The 17,227-nt window shown below is 44.1% G+C and overlaps 1 protein-coding gene across 1 annotated transcript in view; it reads right to left on the reverse strand.

Annotated features, from left to right (window-relative positions):
• EFNB2 (ephrin B2) overlaps window positions 1-15,760 on the reverse strand; it is a 45,235-nt gene extending 29,475 nt beyond the window's left edge. Inside the window, exons 1-2 of the mRNA XM_059839316.1 lie at window positions 15,317-15,760; window positions 14,882-15,075 (exon numbers count right to left, since the gene is read on the reverse strand). Of these exons, the coding sequence (XP_059695299.1) occupies window positions 14,882-15,009 (128 nt within the window). The 5' untranslated portion in view covers window positions 15,010-15,075; window positions 15,317-15,760. The remainder of the gene's footprint in view (window positions 1-14,881; window positions 15,076-15,316) is intronic.
• Window positions 15,761-17,227: the final 1,467 nt, after the last annotated feature.

The raw sequence follows: 17,227 nt of genomic DNA on the forward strand, positions 1-17,227 counted from the left end.
CAACACTGGACACGTCAGCAGTGCCACCATTTCATGTGCCACAAGCAGCCACGCAAATGGGCACTGTTCTTGGAGCCTTTTTCTGGACCTATTCTTACTGACATCGGTTTCAGGATTTCCATTTACTTCAGTAGAGTAAAAAGATGCAGTATGTTTTCAAGTGAAATCTTAATAACCAACACAAGAATGATTCTGTAGCATTATTGTGTTTTCTCAAAAGTTTTAGTGGACAGGGAATTAGGAACATGTATGGAATTTTAGCCATTTCATTCATCCATTCATTGCACTACCTTTAGCAAAGTACTAGAGGAAAGCATTTAAAATACAAGGGATTTCTAATACGTGTAAACCAAGGATAGGCTTAGAGTGCACATGCTTCTCTCTGAAGTAAATATTCTTTTGCACGGACCTGCTGGATTTGACAGTCAAATTGTACCATCACATCACAGTTCTGAAGGCACAGAGCTTCTACTGTACAGAGATACCCACAGACACCATTCGTCTTCAAACACATCAGAAAATGCCCTAGCTGGTCACAAGCTTCCTTCAACAAATAACTCTTATGACTAGTGCTGCTGCAGAAATACAGACACTTTTTTATTCCACTCAGCTTAGAATCACCCAAAGTCTAAAGGTGCCTTGCACTTGGGAGAGCACAAACTCTGTAGCCAAGAGGTGATATTTGGCAAAAGCGTATCCCTTTCACCCTTTACATATATGGAAGGTCACCTGCAACCCAGAACTAAGCACATCTTATTGGAGACACTCAAGGAGAAAATGTGTCTCCTTAAAAGCTGTACGAGGTTACAGATCTGATCTCGTTCTTCATACAAAGTAAGTAAGCCAAAGCAAATGCTGCAGACTCCCTTTCAAGGCTACCCCAATCCTGGGTTCCAGCAGAGGCAGGTCACTTTGCAGTCCTTCTCCAAGGAATCATGTTGTCTCCGGCTGGGATTATGTCATCTCAGGTTGACCACAAATGCAGGGGCACCGAGAGCCCTCTTTTCCCAGCCCACCACGTGGATCCAAGGCAGCATCCTGCCTTCAGCCACCTCGTGTACAGCTGCCAGAAGGGTTTTGCTGTTAGGCAGTGTATCTGTTTCAATGGGATGTCACCTCTACATACAAGAGGTGGTTCAGTTTTGCTAGAAAGTTGCCCTTTCCCTTCTTGCTTTGGCTCTCACTCACAGAAAAAAAGCAAAAAACCCACTTACGTAACTAAAACCTTCAAACCAACTTGGGTTTTACCCCTCCATCCCCATTAAATCCAAAAAGGAATGCTTGTTTTCCCCATGTAAAAGTCAGTCATGTTCTTCCCTGCCTTAAAAAACCTCCGAGAGAAAACACTTATTTGCCTTTTCCTGTGTAATGGGTTTTTTGCACAAGAATGAGAAACTTGGCCCAGAACATTTACCGCAAGGGTAAGGCCTGAAATGTTGCAAAGATACACAATCCAATCCTTTACTAAATCTAAGGATTTAAAATATAAATATATATATATATATATATATATATAAAAAATATTTTATATTCCGTTTTCATATATGACCTCCACATAAGGCACTATTAATAGCAATTAACTTTTTGTATTATATGCAGAAAGCCATTACTGCTCTACTTAAAGCACCAGAGAATTCTGATCCATTTACTAAATCAATTCCTGTTACCACAAAAGAACCACTAATGTGCTTCACGACAGTCTTTTAAGTAAGGAGCAAAAAAAAAAAAAAAAAAAAAAAAAAGGATGAGTATGACCAATGTTCTATTTCAAAGTGTATTATATTAACATTTCATCAGCATTTACAGAAATATGAACCTCACAACAGTGCTGGACTTACTCAGCTTCAGCAAATGGAATCATTGCTCACTTGCTCTCATACAAAAGCACAGAAACACACAGGCACATTCTCCTTCTTATTTCATTTCATTTCAACAGAAATGTGCTTTCTGTGTAGAGTTTAAAAACTGCAAGTGGCGAGAGTGGAAAACAGCAGCCAGTCTGTATAAATGGCTTACTCTGAGAAATTTCTGAAAGAAAAAACACTCAGTAGGTGCATTGTAATTAGTTGCTCTTTCTAGTTACCTCTTGACAAATGACACATGTGGGTCTGGATGAGAGCCCAACTCTTGACCCATGCCACCACTACACACTTTAGTACTTCAAGCAGAAACCCCTAGCCTCAGCATTCTTTTCATTTCGCTTTTTCCAGAAACGTGGTGCTAAGTAATGAACAACATGAGAATCAGAGATGATTAGCAAAGCTGGAATTCTTTCAGAAGTGCTTCATATAGCTACGTCCTAAATATATCTGAGGAAAGTTTCCTGCCTTTGATTCCTTCCAAATATGTAGCATGTTTCAGGGCTCCATTCAAGGACAGAAGTACATGGAAATATACAGGACAAACACTACGTCCACAACACTTAATGATACACTTTGACAACTTTTGTAAGCCTTTCAAACAGAAGATATTCTTGAGATCATTACTTTAATACGGCAATTATAAGCCTATTGAGAAATGCAACTTTTGCCACAAAAAGTACCCATAAAAATAAACATTTTTTTTTGGATAGCACTTTACTGCCCCCTTTTGCACTTTAACATTAGAACAGGTTTCAGTGTGAACATACATCTGAGGAAGAGTGTGAAGATACAGGGTAAAACTACAGGGCATCATTTTTAGTCACTAATACACTCTCAGGCACTGCTTTAGGGACATCTTCCACTTCCCTACACTACAAACAAATGAAACATCTAGCTTTCATTGTCCTTAATCTTGCATGGGAGAGATCAGTAATGGATGGTTTAAATTGCTGCCTTCCATTGCAATCTGAATGTTTATGGGTGACTGGAAAAGAGGGGGATATTGCTCATTAACACTTGTTGTCTCTAGCATAATTTTCTAAAGCAAAGATCATCTGCAACTTGAATTCGGTTTATTCATCTGGATGACAAAGGGCTTTCCAGTCTGAGGCCATGCATATGTTAGCAATGCCTGAACTAAAAGGATGGGTGTATCCTTTAGAACAAAACTACACAAACTGGCAGGCAAGAATATTTCCATGAAAGGTGAAGACAAGAAGCCTAGACATTCAAATACCCTGCAAGCCTAGAGGCATAAACCCGTTCTGCAACTCTGCACTGCAATTACAGTCACTACAGAATCGATGTATGTCTGTGTGTGTCCACATGGATCTGCAAAAGGTAATAAATCTATAGTCTAGTGCCCAGTTATTTACAAAATACTAATTCATTATGACAGAGCCAGAGGGGGACCCATCCTGTACCAACCCTCGGCTTCCAATTGAAAAAGTCCATGTGCTGCTGTGTACACTTACATTTAAACTTAATCCATTTTCCTCTGTCATCCTACAATTACAATACAAGTCACAATAATATTAAATTTCAGTGCCTACAGCATTGCACAATTGAACCATTACTGTAATGAAAACTGACTCCCTTTGATATTAACACTGGTGTTTTCTCTCATTTGCTAGCCATGAAATACAGGAAGAGACCAATGTTGTTTTAATTAAAGAATTGTTGTTCAAAATATGCTACTGGGAATATTAAAGTAGTTCTTTGCTCCTATGGCAAAGATAATCAGGTATTTATATGGTTTGAATTTTGGGAAAAAAATAAAAAAGAAAGTAGAATTAAAAAAATCTGTGCCATGAACTCAACCTAACACAAAACCGTTGCTGCTCTACTTGACTTGTGCTCACAGAGGCAGGGTGTGCCAAACCCAAGAGATGACACTTTACTGAAAAGATGCAGAGCAGTAGTTAGCATGGAACAGAAAGCCAAACCAAACCATGTGTGCTTCTTACACAAGTCACTACAGCCTTTGCTTTTAGAAAGCTAACAGAGAGCAGCTGGCATTTGCCAAAGAACTACTTTTTGAAAAGTGCAAACCAGATTGTTCTATTGCTGTGCTATTCTGTGCTCTTCTCTAGAAGAGAACAGAACCATTCCTGCTAGAAAAACAAACGTCTTATGTCAGCCACAATATAAGGATGCCAACCAAAGTTTGCAGTCTTCCTTCTCTTAACTACAGTTTGCTCACACCTGTACAGTCTTGTCTCAAGACATGCTCCAAGCAAAGTCTATAAAAGAGGGCGGGGACTGTCTTGTTAGTTGATGAGACATTAATAATCGGTGATTGTATCTCCAATTCAAAGACAGAATTTCATCTACTTTGCAGTTGTTAGAAAATGTATTATTGCATACCATTTGCCTGAATAAGTAAACACTGGAAGTAGAACAAATTGTTAACTCACAACTTTCAGGAAGTTATACCAAATCAGTAGCAGAATTGTATAACAAACAAACCTTTTTTGGCAAATCATTTTTATGCCAAGGAGAAAATGACCTTGAGCATAAATCCAAATGGGAGACCTATAATCAGTCTGCACTTGCTTCTTACATTAAACTCAAGAATCAGCCACTTGCAAGCACAAAGATCCTATGTTCTTACATGAAGTACCAACTTTTCCAAGGTTTGACTGATGTGTAGAAGCAGAGTAAGACCAGGTGGCCACAGCCACCTTCAAGGCAGTAGTAATATGTGACCTATGAAGAAACAGATTTTGGCCCACTACAACATTTGAGCCTCTGAAATGAAGCCTAACAGACTCCTGAGTAGTTTAAAAAAATTCTGTAAAGATCCAAAATGTGTATTTGACACAACTGGCATCCCTGCCCCAGATGGAAGAATCCATTGGAGGGGCTCAGCAGAAAGCTGGGGCTAACAGGAGATCCAGCCACTCAGTTTTAAGCCACTGCCCTGCACTGATGAGACACAGACATTTGGTTCAGCCCCTACTGCAGGGAGGCTCAGCCAGTCCACCCCTCACAAACCAGGCCCTCAGGTCACTCTCAGTGATCAGTTTGGCATTACACCAAACAATGAGCTAAAAAATGCACAGAAGACTCAGTTGAAGCAGGGCTACCTGTGCAGCCAGACTCCAGAGGCACAGCTGACAGACCCGCTTGAGCTCCCAGCTGGCACAAGGGACACACTGACTACTGACAAGCTATATATCTTTTTCCAAATGCAGACAGGGATGTAGCTTCTGACATCATTTTCTGATTTTTAAATAGGGAACAAAGCTTTGGAGAGATCTGTATTTGTCCAACCCCAAAAAACCTCTAACACTGGCCTTGGTTCAAGACAGCTCATGCTTAATTCGTCCTGCTTCAGCAAAAATATTCAGCATTCAGCACATGCTCGACATGAGCTTTTCTGAATAAGGACAGTTTCCCAAGTCAGGCTGGAGGAGCACAGTGCAGTCTTGCTTGCCTTGGTGTCACACACTGATCCACAGAATGGAAGACTACAATACACTTCAAATCTAATATGTGGCTTTTGATTTTCTTCAAAAGGTGCCTGAAAACTGTCTGACACAAAGAATGATTACACCTTCTCAATATTTTTTTCAGGCATTGAAGTAATCTACGCCAATGTGACTTTCCCTGTTCAGCTAATCTGTTCAGCTCAGAAAAACACCCTGGAAAAAGAAACCCCCCAAAAACCTGAAGGTAAAGTGTTGCGCAGTGATTAAGCTAGCCAGCTTCTGAACTAAACTGAAATTAATTAAACATGAAGAAAGCAACTGAAGTGTGGACAGAGAATTCTATGGGACTGCAAATCCTCAAAAGGAGTCAAGATGTTCCCAACTCCAAATTTACACTTTCATCTAGTCAGGTATAGAAACCAACTGCTGCTCAGGCAGTAGGTAAGCAGATGGCAAGCACCAAGCAAAAATGAAACTGTGAAACGATGCACCACTGACGAGGAGTCAGAAGAAGCACAGTTATGTGTGCTTCCACCAGTGCTCACTGCATAGGTTCCTTAAACAAACTGCTTCAAACTTGGAGAACATCAAAAGCCAGATGGGTCTTCCTGAATGAATCTGCAGGCAAGGAGCCAGGATTCCCGTTTGCTGCAGAAATAGGCCTGGACTTGATTTGAGTCTTCTTAGCTCTGACAGGCTGGAGTCTGGCAGAACTCCCAATCCAAAATAAAACAGCATTCAAGTGAGACTGGGTTTTAACTAACAATAATAATAACGATAATAAAATTTCAAATCACCCTTATTAGCTTTAGAACACTTTTCTCTTTACAGTGCAGTGTCCACCTTCCCCACTGCTGTTCTCTGGTTTGGGTATATAAATAAAAGCCCTATTCAAACAGAAGCTAGGAAAACAGTGAGAAGCAATTTGCAGCATCACAAATTTTTCAGCCTAACATAATTTCACCATCTAACCTATCCTGCTGTGTAAAACAAGCCAAATAATTTCTTGTTTTCCGTTGACACATGTAAAACTTGACTTTCTTTTAAAGCGTACAAAGCTCTGATCCTACCAAATAAAGTTTTCTAAGTCCTATTTTAGCCATCACTCATGAGACATTTTAAAAGAACACCTCAGGTAGGAAACCCATCTTATAGTTATATATATGTCATACATCAGGAATGATTCACCTAGCAACACAATCCTCTACCAAGCTTTATCTTTTTTGGCTTGGAACTTATGTTTAAAACCAGAAGAAAGCATAGAGTATTACATCAAAGTTTAAATCAGCTGCATTATAATTATCATGCTGATACCTCAATAAACACTGGGTGTTGGCTGGCCAGGATTGCCAAAAAAGATAGAGGTCCTGCCCTTATTTGCTGTCTTTGACAATGTATATAATCACATCAAAGGAAAGTTCTCTGCATCACAGCTAACAGAAAAAAAAATAATCTGTATGTTCTCTTTCCTAGAGTAAAATGAAAGATTTTTTTCATAACAAGAAAATTTAAATTTTGCCCAAAATGAAAAATAATTTTAATGTAAAGCCCTTTCAGGCTTGTAGGACTTGCAGTACTCACTGAAATCACTGGAGGTATTTTCATGAAGTTGAATGAGCACCTGATAGGCTAAGATTAAGCCTGAATTTACAGGGACAAAAATGATTACAATATTAAAAAAAAAACAAAAAACTCAACCCAGATAATTCAAAATTACACTGAAGACACTTTGAGTTTAGGAAATTTCTGTGTGCATGTTTTATCTTTTTTGGGTCTTAAGTCTATCTGGGGGTGGAGAAGCAATGCAAAACTGGTTTTTGTTCTGCCATTTTGTTTTCCTACCTGGCTTCCAGAAACATACTGAGCTCAATGTACATGTTTTCTCTCCAGTGTTGGGTTTTTTTTTTCCCGTTTAAGGAACAGGAGTGAAATTTAAAAATCTCTGTTTTAAATATACCTTCAAGCTTCTATCAGTGAAAACTCCTTAAGGCGAGAGGAACCTGGAGGGGAAAGACTCTGGATGCAGGGAGAGCTGGGGTCCAGGATGCCCTTGGTAGATGGTTCCCCAATTCTCCCTGTGCCCTGCCAAACCTGTCCAGCCTTATCTGGGACATTTCTGAAATGTGACATGACAGGCAGGTTCGAAAGCTAAACGTTGGATAATGGTGGGCAAACAAAGGACATCGGTTTTTGCATTATTTCTTTAATTATTTTAACCCTTGTTCGAACAGAAAGCATAAGGCCAGAGTAATTCAGCTTCCCCCTTTGTCATTTGCCTGCCATAAATATGCACCAGTCTGCATTTGAAAAGCTGAAGGAGGCTGCAAGCTTGCTGGACATTTATCATGCTCTGTTCCCTGTTAACAAGCAAATACTTTAGTTGAATGGCCCATTAGCAATCATTGTCAAATGCAGAATGCAAGGTGCTTGAATGTGACCGGCCTGTAAATTAGATGAGGTTGCCCCTGTGCTTTGGAGAATTTCAGCAAATGAATTGGATCTTTTGCTATAGATTTGTGGAGGTTAAGTTTCAACACAGGAAACCCATCTGACCACTTCAGGGCCTGTGAATTCTGCCAATCCGTTCGGCTCTCTATATGCACTTGTTTATTTTTCATTTGTTAAATCACATCAGCAGCTTGACAGTTTGGGGTCTGGAATCCCCTTTTCAGTCAGAATTGTGAAGATATCCAGCATACTATGGGATAGGGTAAGAATGATAAAGTCAAGCATGTAATTAACATACTTATATAAAAAAAACCTGGAATAATCAAGCAAACAAACAAAAAACCCCCAAACCCAATCCACTTTAAAAGTGTCCAAGCCACTGCCAAACAAACAGCATGAATTCCATTTTGCCGAGCTCATCCCAGGCTCATTCCCAGTAAAGAAAGACACAACTGTTATTGTAGGCTTCAGTGTTTTTTCCCCTTGTGTCTAGACTGCGCCTAACAAATGCAGAGTGCTTTCTTCTCCCCCCTTCGCAGACAAATGAACAGGCAATAAAGTAGATATTTCTGATTTGAATCGTACCCCTGATTTGCAATGTAATGCTGACTTTAAGTTGTGGGCGTTAAGGGTTGGCAGTTGGGTAGAAAAGCAAGTATTAACTATTTAAAGGCTCTTTAAGAGAAAAAGCAAGAAAAAACACATCCAAGTAGCTGCACTAGGAGAGGTATATATCGCTACCTTTACAGCTGCAGATCACTTAAAATAAATGATTAAACAATAGCTATATTGTCTGCCGGCTAAACTCAAGGGGCTGACAGCAAACTCATCCCAGTGATTGTAAGTTGGCTGGGGAGGAGGGGGGGGGGGGGAAGGCAGATGCTTATCTCATTCATTTCTAGATTTCAGCCAGCCTTTCGGAAATAAACACCACCTAGAGACTGAGCCAGAAACATTTGGTTATCTGCAGCTTGACTGGTAAACAGGAATGGATGCTGGTTTGTTTGTGGTTGTTCGGTTTTTTTGGTTTTTCAGGGTTTTTTTTCTTTTATATTTTTGCAGAATGGGAAACACAAGAGATGCTGAAGTATCACCTGGCCTAGGCACAGACAATGAAGCATGTTTATCTTGGCTGCTCCCATGGAGTGTGAGATGGAGACCACAAACTAAAACACAGCTGAAATCAAAAGCTCTCTGTTTTCCTTCCAGATAACCCCAATACTACCTCTCCCCTCTGTTCTCTGTGCCTTGCCAGCATGCTCCTGCCCGAAGCCCAAATAGATTAAGGCAACAAATCCCAAGTGCAGCCAATTCTTCAGAAAGGCTGCTGCTAGGGCAGGAGTTAAAAACGAGAATCTTCCACACCTCACAACTGCAGCCATCCCGAGTTTTAATCGGCCCCCATCTCGGCAAAAAGCAGTAAATGAAATCTATCTTTACCATATTATACACCACCAATGAGCAAGAACTGAGCAGCTTTTCTTCACCGCTCCAACCACCCCAAGCCACAAGTAGGCCTTTCATAGTTCCTAATCCCGGCCCCCAAGTTTTGTGTGGTTTTCACATAATACCTTACAGCCCGGAGCAAGGCCCTTAGTTTATAACACCCCTTTCAGAGACGTGTCATTTCTAACATCAAGCTAATCTATATGTTGCCATGGCATCACCCTTTATCTGCCTTTACATCTTATGAACTGCATGGATTTACCACATTATTTTTATCTGAAAGACAGAAAATGGTGGTTTTATTGCCATACAATCAGATTACTGCTGCTAGTTTCTCTATGCCTTTTTACCATACTTCAATCAAAAGGGATCAGTTTCTTTATACTCTGCCCTTGATTTACATTACATCTGTAAAGACCTAGTCTGGGTTGTAATCCCCTTATTAACTATGACCAGGGTTGATTTGCCTAAAAATAAAAGCAAATTGTGTCAGACCTTTTCACTTTGTTTTTGATTCGGAACTACAAAATGGATTACTAAAGAAATCTTCAGAGTTCACACGGCTGGTATAGTACTGAATTTAAAATGAGAATTAAACAAGTTAAACATGGGAGCTGTGTCAACGGTTTACATTTTCCATCATGGGAGAAAGGCTGAACTGCATTTGTCTTTGTGCTCTCTGGCTTTAAGGAGACAATGAAGCCACAGGAGATTTTTCCAAGCTCTTCTAACACTGTCCATTTGCCATCCTCCCTTCCTCTGCTTTTTCATGCAACTCCCCCACAAACTCTTCTCCCTTGCTGCTCCCTTCCCCACACCCCCCCCCACAAAAACTTCCCCTCCTTCAAGACAACAGTGTGTTAGTTAAAAGTCTATGTACTGTGGCACTCAGTATTTTAATCAAAATATTTCAAGCAGTTTAACATTCCTATGTAAGTTTCCACAACGCCTCACAAAGAATGAGCTCATAAGCAAATCCATGTAGATGTATGATAAATGACCAGAAAAACAGGTTTCTTTATGTCAGCAGCCAAGGCAGACAGACATTAGGCACACATGAATAACATTTTAATCACTATTTTTTTCTCAGAAGAACACTTTCTTCTCATTTGCAACAAGCAATTTCAAGTACTGCAGGTTTGCACGATGCATGAAGACCAGATCATAGAGGAAAAAAGGTCCCCAAGGAGGGCTGCCTGTGGCTGCTGCGCAGGGCTGAAAGGCCTGTCTATGCCAGCGTGTCGGAGCAGCCACCTCTGCTCCTGATTTCCCATGCCAGGAGCCTTGGCCGAATTTGAGAGGACCCAGAGTGTCACACCTCAAGCAATGTGATCTCCTTACAATAAAACACAAAAGAGGGGGGGAAAAAAAAAAAAAAGAAAAAAAAAAAGGAAGGAAAAAAAAAACGCAGGAAGGCATTCTCGTGTGTGGGAAGAAGGAGAACTTAAGTGATTTTAGCATGACTTTTAGTCACAGCCTTTCTAAAGGCAATTACTTCATTAAACCAAGTGAAATAACGTAGCACAGCTTACAGATAACACGCTTTAACATAATTACTATAAATAATATAGCAATTATACTCTAGGTATAAAAGGCTGGGGAAAATAACCAGCTCAAGAAATCGGCCTTCAGTTTATTCTGAAATCATTTTGCTAATTCACCTGTGCTTCAGAGACCTGGCTACAAATGCTAGAACTATCAAATGGACTGACTGGAAGCCACCACTTGCTCCATCTATTAGCACGCCAAGTGTCAACAGCTATGTTTTGGGTACAGTTTAGGAGCATGTGTTAAAACAATTTTAACCTTCCACTCCTGTTTCTTCAGCTTGAAGCTGTAATTGCATAGGTTAGAAAGTGGAGTCCCACAGCACAGGACTCCCAAATAAATTCCTGTCTAGCTGAGAGCCTCCCAAACATGTTGTGTGATATCGTTTTAGCAAGCTCTTTGTGCTCTGGCTGGCTTGCCTGTCCTGTGAAACAAGGGCTGTCCATTACCTACAGTTTATCATCCTGACAAAATGTGAGGAATGTGGATGTGAAAGCACTAACAATTCCACCCCTGGTGCTTTCTCCTTTTTTTCCCCTCTGTATTAAAACCGACAAGATTAACCCAAATGCAAACTGCAGAGCATAGTTCAAGGGGCTATTCAATCGGTAGTGAATGTGCATTTGTTTACCTACAAAAATAAGAATTTCAGATACAATGAGAAGCAGACTAGTCTATACGCTACTGAATAGAACATTTAGCAGGGTCATCAATTGTAGTTTATTTTATCAGTTTCTGACATGTTAGCATTCATTCAGAGGCAGGCTGTGAAATATCCCATATATAACTGGTTATCAGAGGGAGAGAAAAACAGCTATATAATCTAACTTAATCAGTGTCAAAGGCACCACTTATGAGGATAACCTTCCACATGTCACTAAGGAGACCCGCCTTGATCGCTGGCCTATAGCACGCAGGGAAATAGTGACGCTTAGATATAAGCGATGCTTTTTTGAATGAGATTTCTCTACTGCTTCACTGAAAGGTAGTCCATAACATTACTCGTGGTCCTGCGTGTCAAAGGCAGTGCAGAGCCCTTGTGAGGTGAAACTGAGGTAATCCATGCTATCTGCATACATTGCTTGTCTTGGCAGAAATAATACAGGCAGAAAGTCTCCTGTTAAAAGAAGCGGAGTTAAACCTACAGTAGGTTTAACTCCTGTCAACAGGAGTTAAACCTACAGTAATTTTTCCTGTATTTTCAAGATCAGGTGATCTAAAAGTTCTTCAGATGATAAGTCCATAAAGAATGCCAAGACCATCTACAACAACGATGTTTAACCTGCCAAGCAATACAGTTTTTACAGTTATAATTATTTTATGGAGGTCACTTCAATCTCATGATTTGGTCAAGGCAATAAAGCAGATCTCTAAAAAGGTAAGGGGGGACAGGGAGGGGAGCTCTGTGTTCAAATAGCTACTGCATGCTCTCCATTCCAGCCACCTGCTAGAAATCATAACCTCCAGACTTCAGTGCAAAACCAATTCAGTTTATATGTTTACCTTAACCTAAAATTTACGATTTCATACTTTATATTAACCTAACAAGTTCTCCCACTTTACTGCCTACCTGTTCAGCAGATTTTTGCCTTGAGACTGTCAATAGAGTTAAACACACACCTTCCCTGAATAAATTAACCAGCATCAAAGATAGGTATTATTTCAAATCTAGAAAGGAGCTTTATTATTACACCATGCCAAGATCTATTCAACAGCCTCACTTCCCAAGCTAACAATCAGCTTGAATCCAGAGTAAGGACAACCTTCTCTAAGGAGAAATTATTCAGGATCCTTCAGGCAAACAAGTGTGAGAAGAATTAGTAAGAAATTCTGCTTGGAGAAGAAGAGCTGCCTCCCCAGCAGCAGTGTCAGGAATGCATTTGCAAGCCTCCTCAAACTCCAGGCCTCCAAGAGGCCTATAAATCACTAGCCCCAGCAATTGAAAAGACTAATTTTAATAGTGTACTTCTTCACTGTGGTGATTAAGCCTCAATGAATCACTCAAGAAAATTCAATTACATCAGCAACACAACCTATTTTTAAGCGTGCGTTTAAGTTGAAAAAGTAATTAGATATTATCATTAGATCTACCATTAACAACATTCAAACCTTTTTTGTAATCAAACAGTTTAGAATTAACTAAATGGAAACACAAGTCGTGTTTGACAAAAGAAGCATATCCCCAGGCTCCGTGAGATGGGCTGAATTCAGCTGCTCGGATGCTTTCGTTTCACCGATGGCTAATAAAAGCGATCAAGGTAAGTTAAAAAAGAAGCGAGAGCAGGTTGGGGCTGGCAGAGGAGAGCCCCGAGCCGCCGGCTCTTCTGCTTTGGAAGAGTGACCTCTGTAGGCATAAACCCAGCGAGGCCTGGGATGCAAAAGCATTCCCCTTCCTCCTAGGCCGAGCCAAGGCTGTTTTCCACCAGCACAGCAGGCCCACTCCTGCAATGCAACCCCGGCTCTCAGCCTTTGCCTTTCGAGAGCCTAAACAGCCTTATAAAGCCCGCTTTATAACCGGCCAGGCCGCTTTATCCTCCCAAGTGACGCCGTGCCTTTCTTAAGCCAAAGAAAGGCTTCAGCTGTGCAACACCATGCAAGCGCTGAGCCAGTGACTGGAGGTAAATTTTAACAGGCTTCCCACCTGATGCATATACAAAATAAGTATTTGTCAATCAATATTACAAATAAAGACTCTGAACTGAGCAGTCCAGCGTGCTCCTGCCAGTTTCTTTTTTTTTTTAGTTCTTTTTCTTTAAGAAAGATTAGGAAACTTCTCGGTAAAGAGAAACAGAGCAAGTATTAAAAAATAATGCAGGCAGAAATCTACAGTGATTTTTTCATTTAGTGAAAGCAACAGTAGATGATGACTGTAAGGCAAGGTAGCTTGGTAAACTTGAGATGCTACTCCTAATTCAAACTTTGAAATCTTCACTAAACTCTTAGAGATCCTGCCACCTGCGCAGGATTAATCCCTGATCCAGGAAATACTCCATTCATACTTGTCTCATCACCACCTAACATTTCCTCTACAAACTCCCCCGGGAAAACAAGACATGTACTTAGCGGAGTTAATGGGAAATGCTAAATTCAATTAAAATTAAATCATATGCAATGTGTTAAACATATATAACTGAAGATGGAGCATGCAGATAAAAAAATATTTTAACCCATTTCTGCTTTAAAATTTCCTTAACTCATTAGAGTCTACTTCTCCCTATCGTGATTTTTGTTCTCCAAACTAGTGATTCTAATCACAAAAGTTCAGAGGCTCTCTCAAGTGAACAAAGCCAACTTCCATTTTGTATGTCAAAAATCCAAGGAGACAAAAGAGAAGTGTAAGTAGCTTTACATCACTGCCTCAGAGTTTTCTTTAGTAGAGCAGCCCACTTTTTGAAAAGTTCCTCTTTCTAAAAGCAATAATTTTGTAAGTTTAAGTAAAGAGATTGCTTTTTTTTTTTTTTTTTTTTTTTTTTAGAGAACGCATCTCTTCTAAGAGTGAGCTTTAAAAGTGAGGTCCTGGGAACGCATACACATTTTCGCTTGGGTTTGTTAATGAAGAATGACACTATATGGTTGTGTGATGGGTAATGCTTAGTTCATTACTCACTGACATGTGCCTTGATACCATCAACTCCACAACCAAATTTAGCCCTGTTATAAGCAGATGTAACTTCGCTGGAGTCAATGGGATGAGTTTGCATCTGCAGACGGAGAAGTTGGAGAGTATCACCCTTTCCTGGCAACTCAGCGCAGCCCGGTTCCTCCGCTGCTCCAGCCCGGGCGAGCCCGGACTTTGCCCGCAGATTTTATCCTGCCACCGCCGCACCACTCCCCAGCCCGCTACCGGTCCGCCGCCCCGGTCCTCCCTCCTCCCTCCCGAGACCCTCCCGCCGGGGACAAGGGGCGACGGGGCAGCTCCGCCGTCACACGAAACACCCGCCCCGCCGCCCCGGGAAGAGCCGGATCCCGCTGCCGGCCACGGCCGGAGCCCCCGCCGCCTCTCAGCGCTGGTGCACTCCGCCCCGTCCCCGTGTCTCCCGCCGGCCGCGGCCGACCTGCGACACCGTCCCGTCCCTCCCCCGCGCACGGAGGACAGCGCCGATCCCCGGAGAGACGGCGGGCGGGAGCGGGATGGAAACTTACTTGGGGTTAGAGGAATTCCAATATATGGGGTCTAAAACGATGGACCGCGCCAGTGCAGTTCTGCATAAAACCATCACGGCTCCCCAGCAGTACTTCCAGGCGGAGGCATCTCGCCTCCGCGCTGCCATGGTCGCAGGCGGCACCGAGTCCCTCCCCGGAGCCTCGCCAACTCCGCCGTGCGCCTTCCCACGCACCTGAGCGGCAACAGCAGGGTGGGTGCCCGGTATCCCAACAGCCGGGATGATTGACAGGAAAAAAAAGAATTATAAAAAAAAAATTAAAAAAATCAATAAGAGTCGACGATGCACTTGGCGAGAGCTGCAAGCAGATCTACTGAGTCATGTATGCCACTCGCATGTAGGAATAGCTCCTCTGAGGTCAGATCCAAGCTACCTCCGAAGTAACAGCAATAGCAAAAAAAAAAAAAGCAAACACCTTAGTCCTTCCTCTTAGTGGTGGTCTCCCGGCTGCCTTGGAAGATGCCACTCAAACTGCCAACTCCCATTTGGATCCAGAGCGCCATACGCGTTCACAGTGTCTAAGGCCCGTGTGAAAAGGAGTAAAACAACAAAATAAATTAAAAAGAGGTAAAATAAAGGGCGGCGGGAGAAATAAAAGGGGGAAAGGACACAGCTTCGGCGGGCGGCTCCTCTTGTATGTCTCTCACTGCTCCCCGCAGTTTGCAATCCGCACGGGCACCAGCTCGGGCTGTTTCGGGCAGCTCGGAAGCAACCGCGAGTCAATAAATCCACTCCGAGTCAGCTCCCCCAGTCCCGGGGAGGCGCATCCGCAGGGCTCCGGCTTCCCCGAGGGGCACTGCTGTCCTTGTCACCGGCAAAGACCAGGGAGCGGAGCAAGGAAAGAAACAGGGACGGACAATAATGATTACAAAAATAAAAAATAAACCAAACCAAAACGGGGGGGGCGGGGGGGGGGTCGCAGCGTCAAATCGTCCCTCTCCCGTTGCGCGACCTGCAGTGCGCGCCGCGGCAGCTGAGAAGGAGGAACGACGGGCGCGGGACTTGCGCTGATGCGCAACCCACCGCGGAGGAGAAGGAATGGAGCGAGGGAAGAGAAGCGGCGCCAGCCACTGTGGTTCCCAGCGCGGCGCTTCCGACCTCCGATACCGCCGCTGCGAGTCCCCGGCGCAGGAGCGCGGCCGGCGGCAGCGCGCTGCCGTAGCCATATAAGCGCGGCCCCGCTGCCCCGCCGCCGCCGCTCATAGGGCCGCCGGCGGGCCGCCGCGCTGGTTGGGCGCCGCGCCTGTCACTTACCGCCGAGCGGAGGGCGGGGCCGCGCCGAGCCCGGCCGAGCGGGCCGGCAGGTAACACCCCCGGCACGGCCCAGCCCAGCCCGGCCCGGCCCGGCCCGGCCCGGCCCCGCCGCGCCACGGGCGGCCGCTGCCCGGCGTGCGGGGAGAGTCCACTCGCTCTGACTCACACCGGGGCTGTGCGGGAGGCGCGGCGGGCCCAGATAGAGCGAAATCAGGGGGAAAAAAATGAAATTAAATCACTAAACCCCAGCCTTTGCTAAACTGTTTCCCGAGTACGCTGCCGTTCAAAGACCGGGAGCAGCGGCAGGGCCGGGAGGCACGGGGCTCCCCCTCGCCCTTCCCGCCGCTGCGAGCGCAGCCCCCCGGGGGAGCGCGGTGCAGGCGCTGCGCGGCAGAGGCCACCCCCGCGGCGCGGGAAAGGGCCGGACCATGTTCTCACTGGCGCGGAGCTCCGTGCACAACTTTCTGCGGGTTCCTTACTGGGAAGGAGGCCCAGGGGTGCTTCCGCGCTAGCTTCCCACCAGCCCCTTCCCACGGCTTCTGTGAGTTTTTTAAGTTTGTCTGGTTGCACGACAATTTGCCACGGGCCGTCACTGAATAAAGAAGAGTCGGACACGCGGAGCCCTTCAGAGGGATGCAGAACGGCGGACAACGGATGCGGGGCTCCGGGGCCGACTGCGGATTCCCTCGTCTTTCTCTGGCGATTGCTCAGAGACTCTTTTTTGCCCTCTAGATTTTCGTGGGGAGGGGGTTCGGACACATTTAGTTTCCAGACGCCGCGTATCACAACGGCATGGCACCTTGCCCTTTTATTTCACTCTATCATTAATTTCTGACCAGAGGCAGCTACCTGCGGGCAGCACGGGAAATGCTTTCTCCGCGGCCTCGCAGGTCCCCCGGGAGGTGCAGAGGGCGCCGGGGGGTCGCGGGTGCTCCCGACGCCGCGCTCGGTGCCCGATACGCCGCTGCTCCCGCGGCACTTCCACGGGGCCACAGCTCCCACTAGCGGCCAGCGGTTGCCCTCCGCAGGGGGAGCGGTCCCCCGCGGCTGTCCCCTCCGCAGCTCCCCCGCG

Source organism: Haemorhous mexicanus, chromosome 2 (assembly GCF_027477595.1).
Source record: "Haemorhous mexicanus isolate bHaeMex1 chromosome 2, bHaeMex1.pri, whole genome shotgun sequence".
In the NCBI taxonomy this organism is placed as follows: domain Eukaryota; kingdom Metazoa; phylum Chordata; class Aves; order Passeriformes; family Fringillidae; genus Haemorhous; species Haemorhous mexicanus.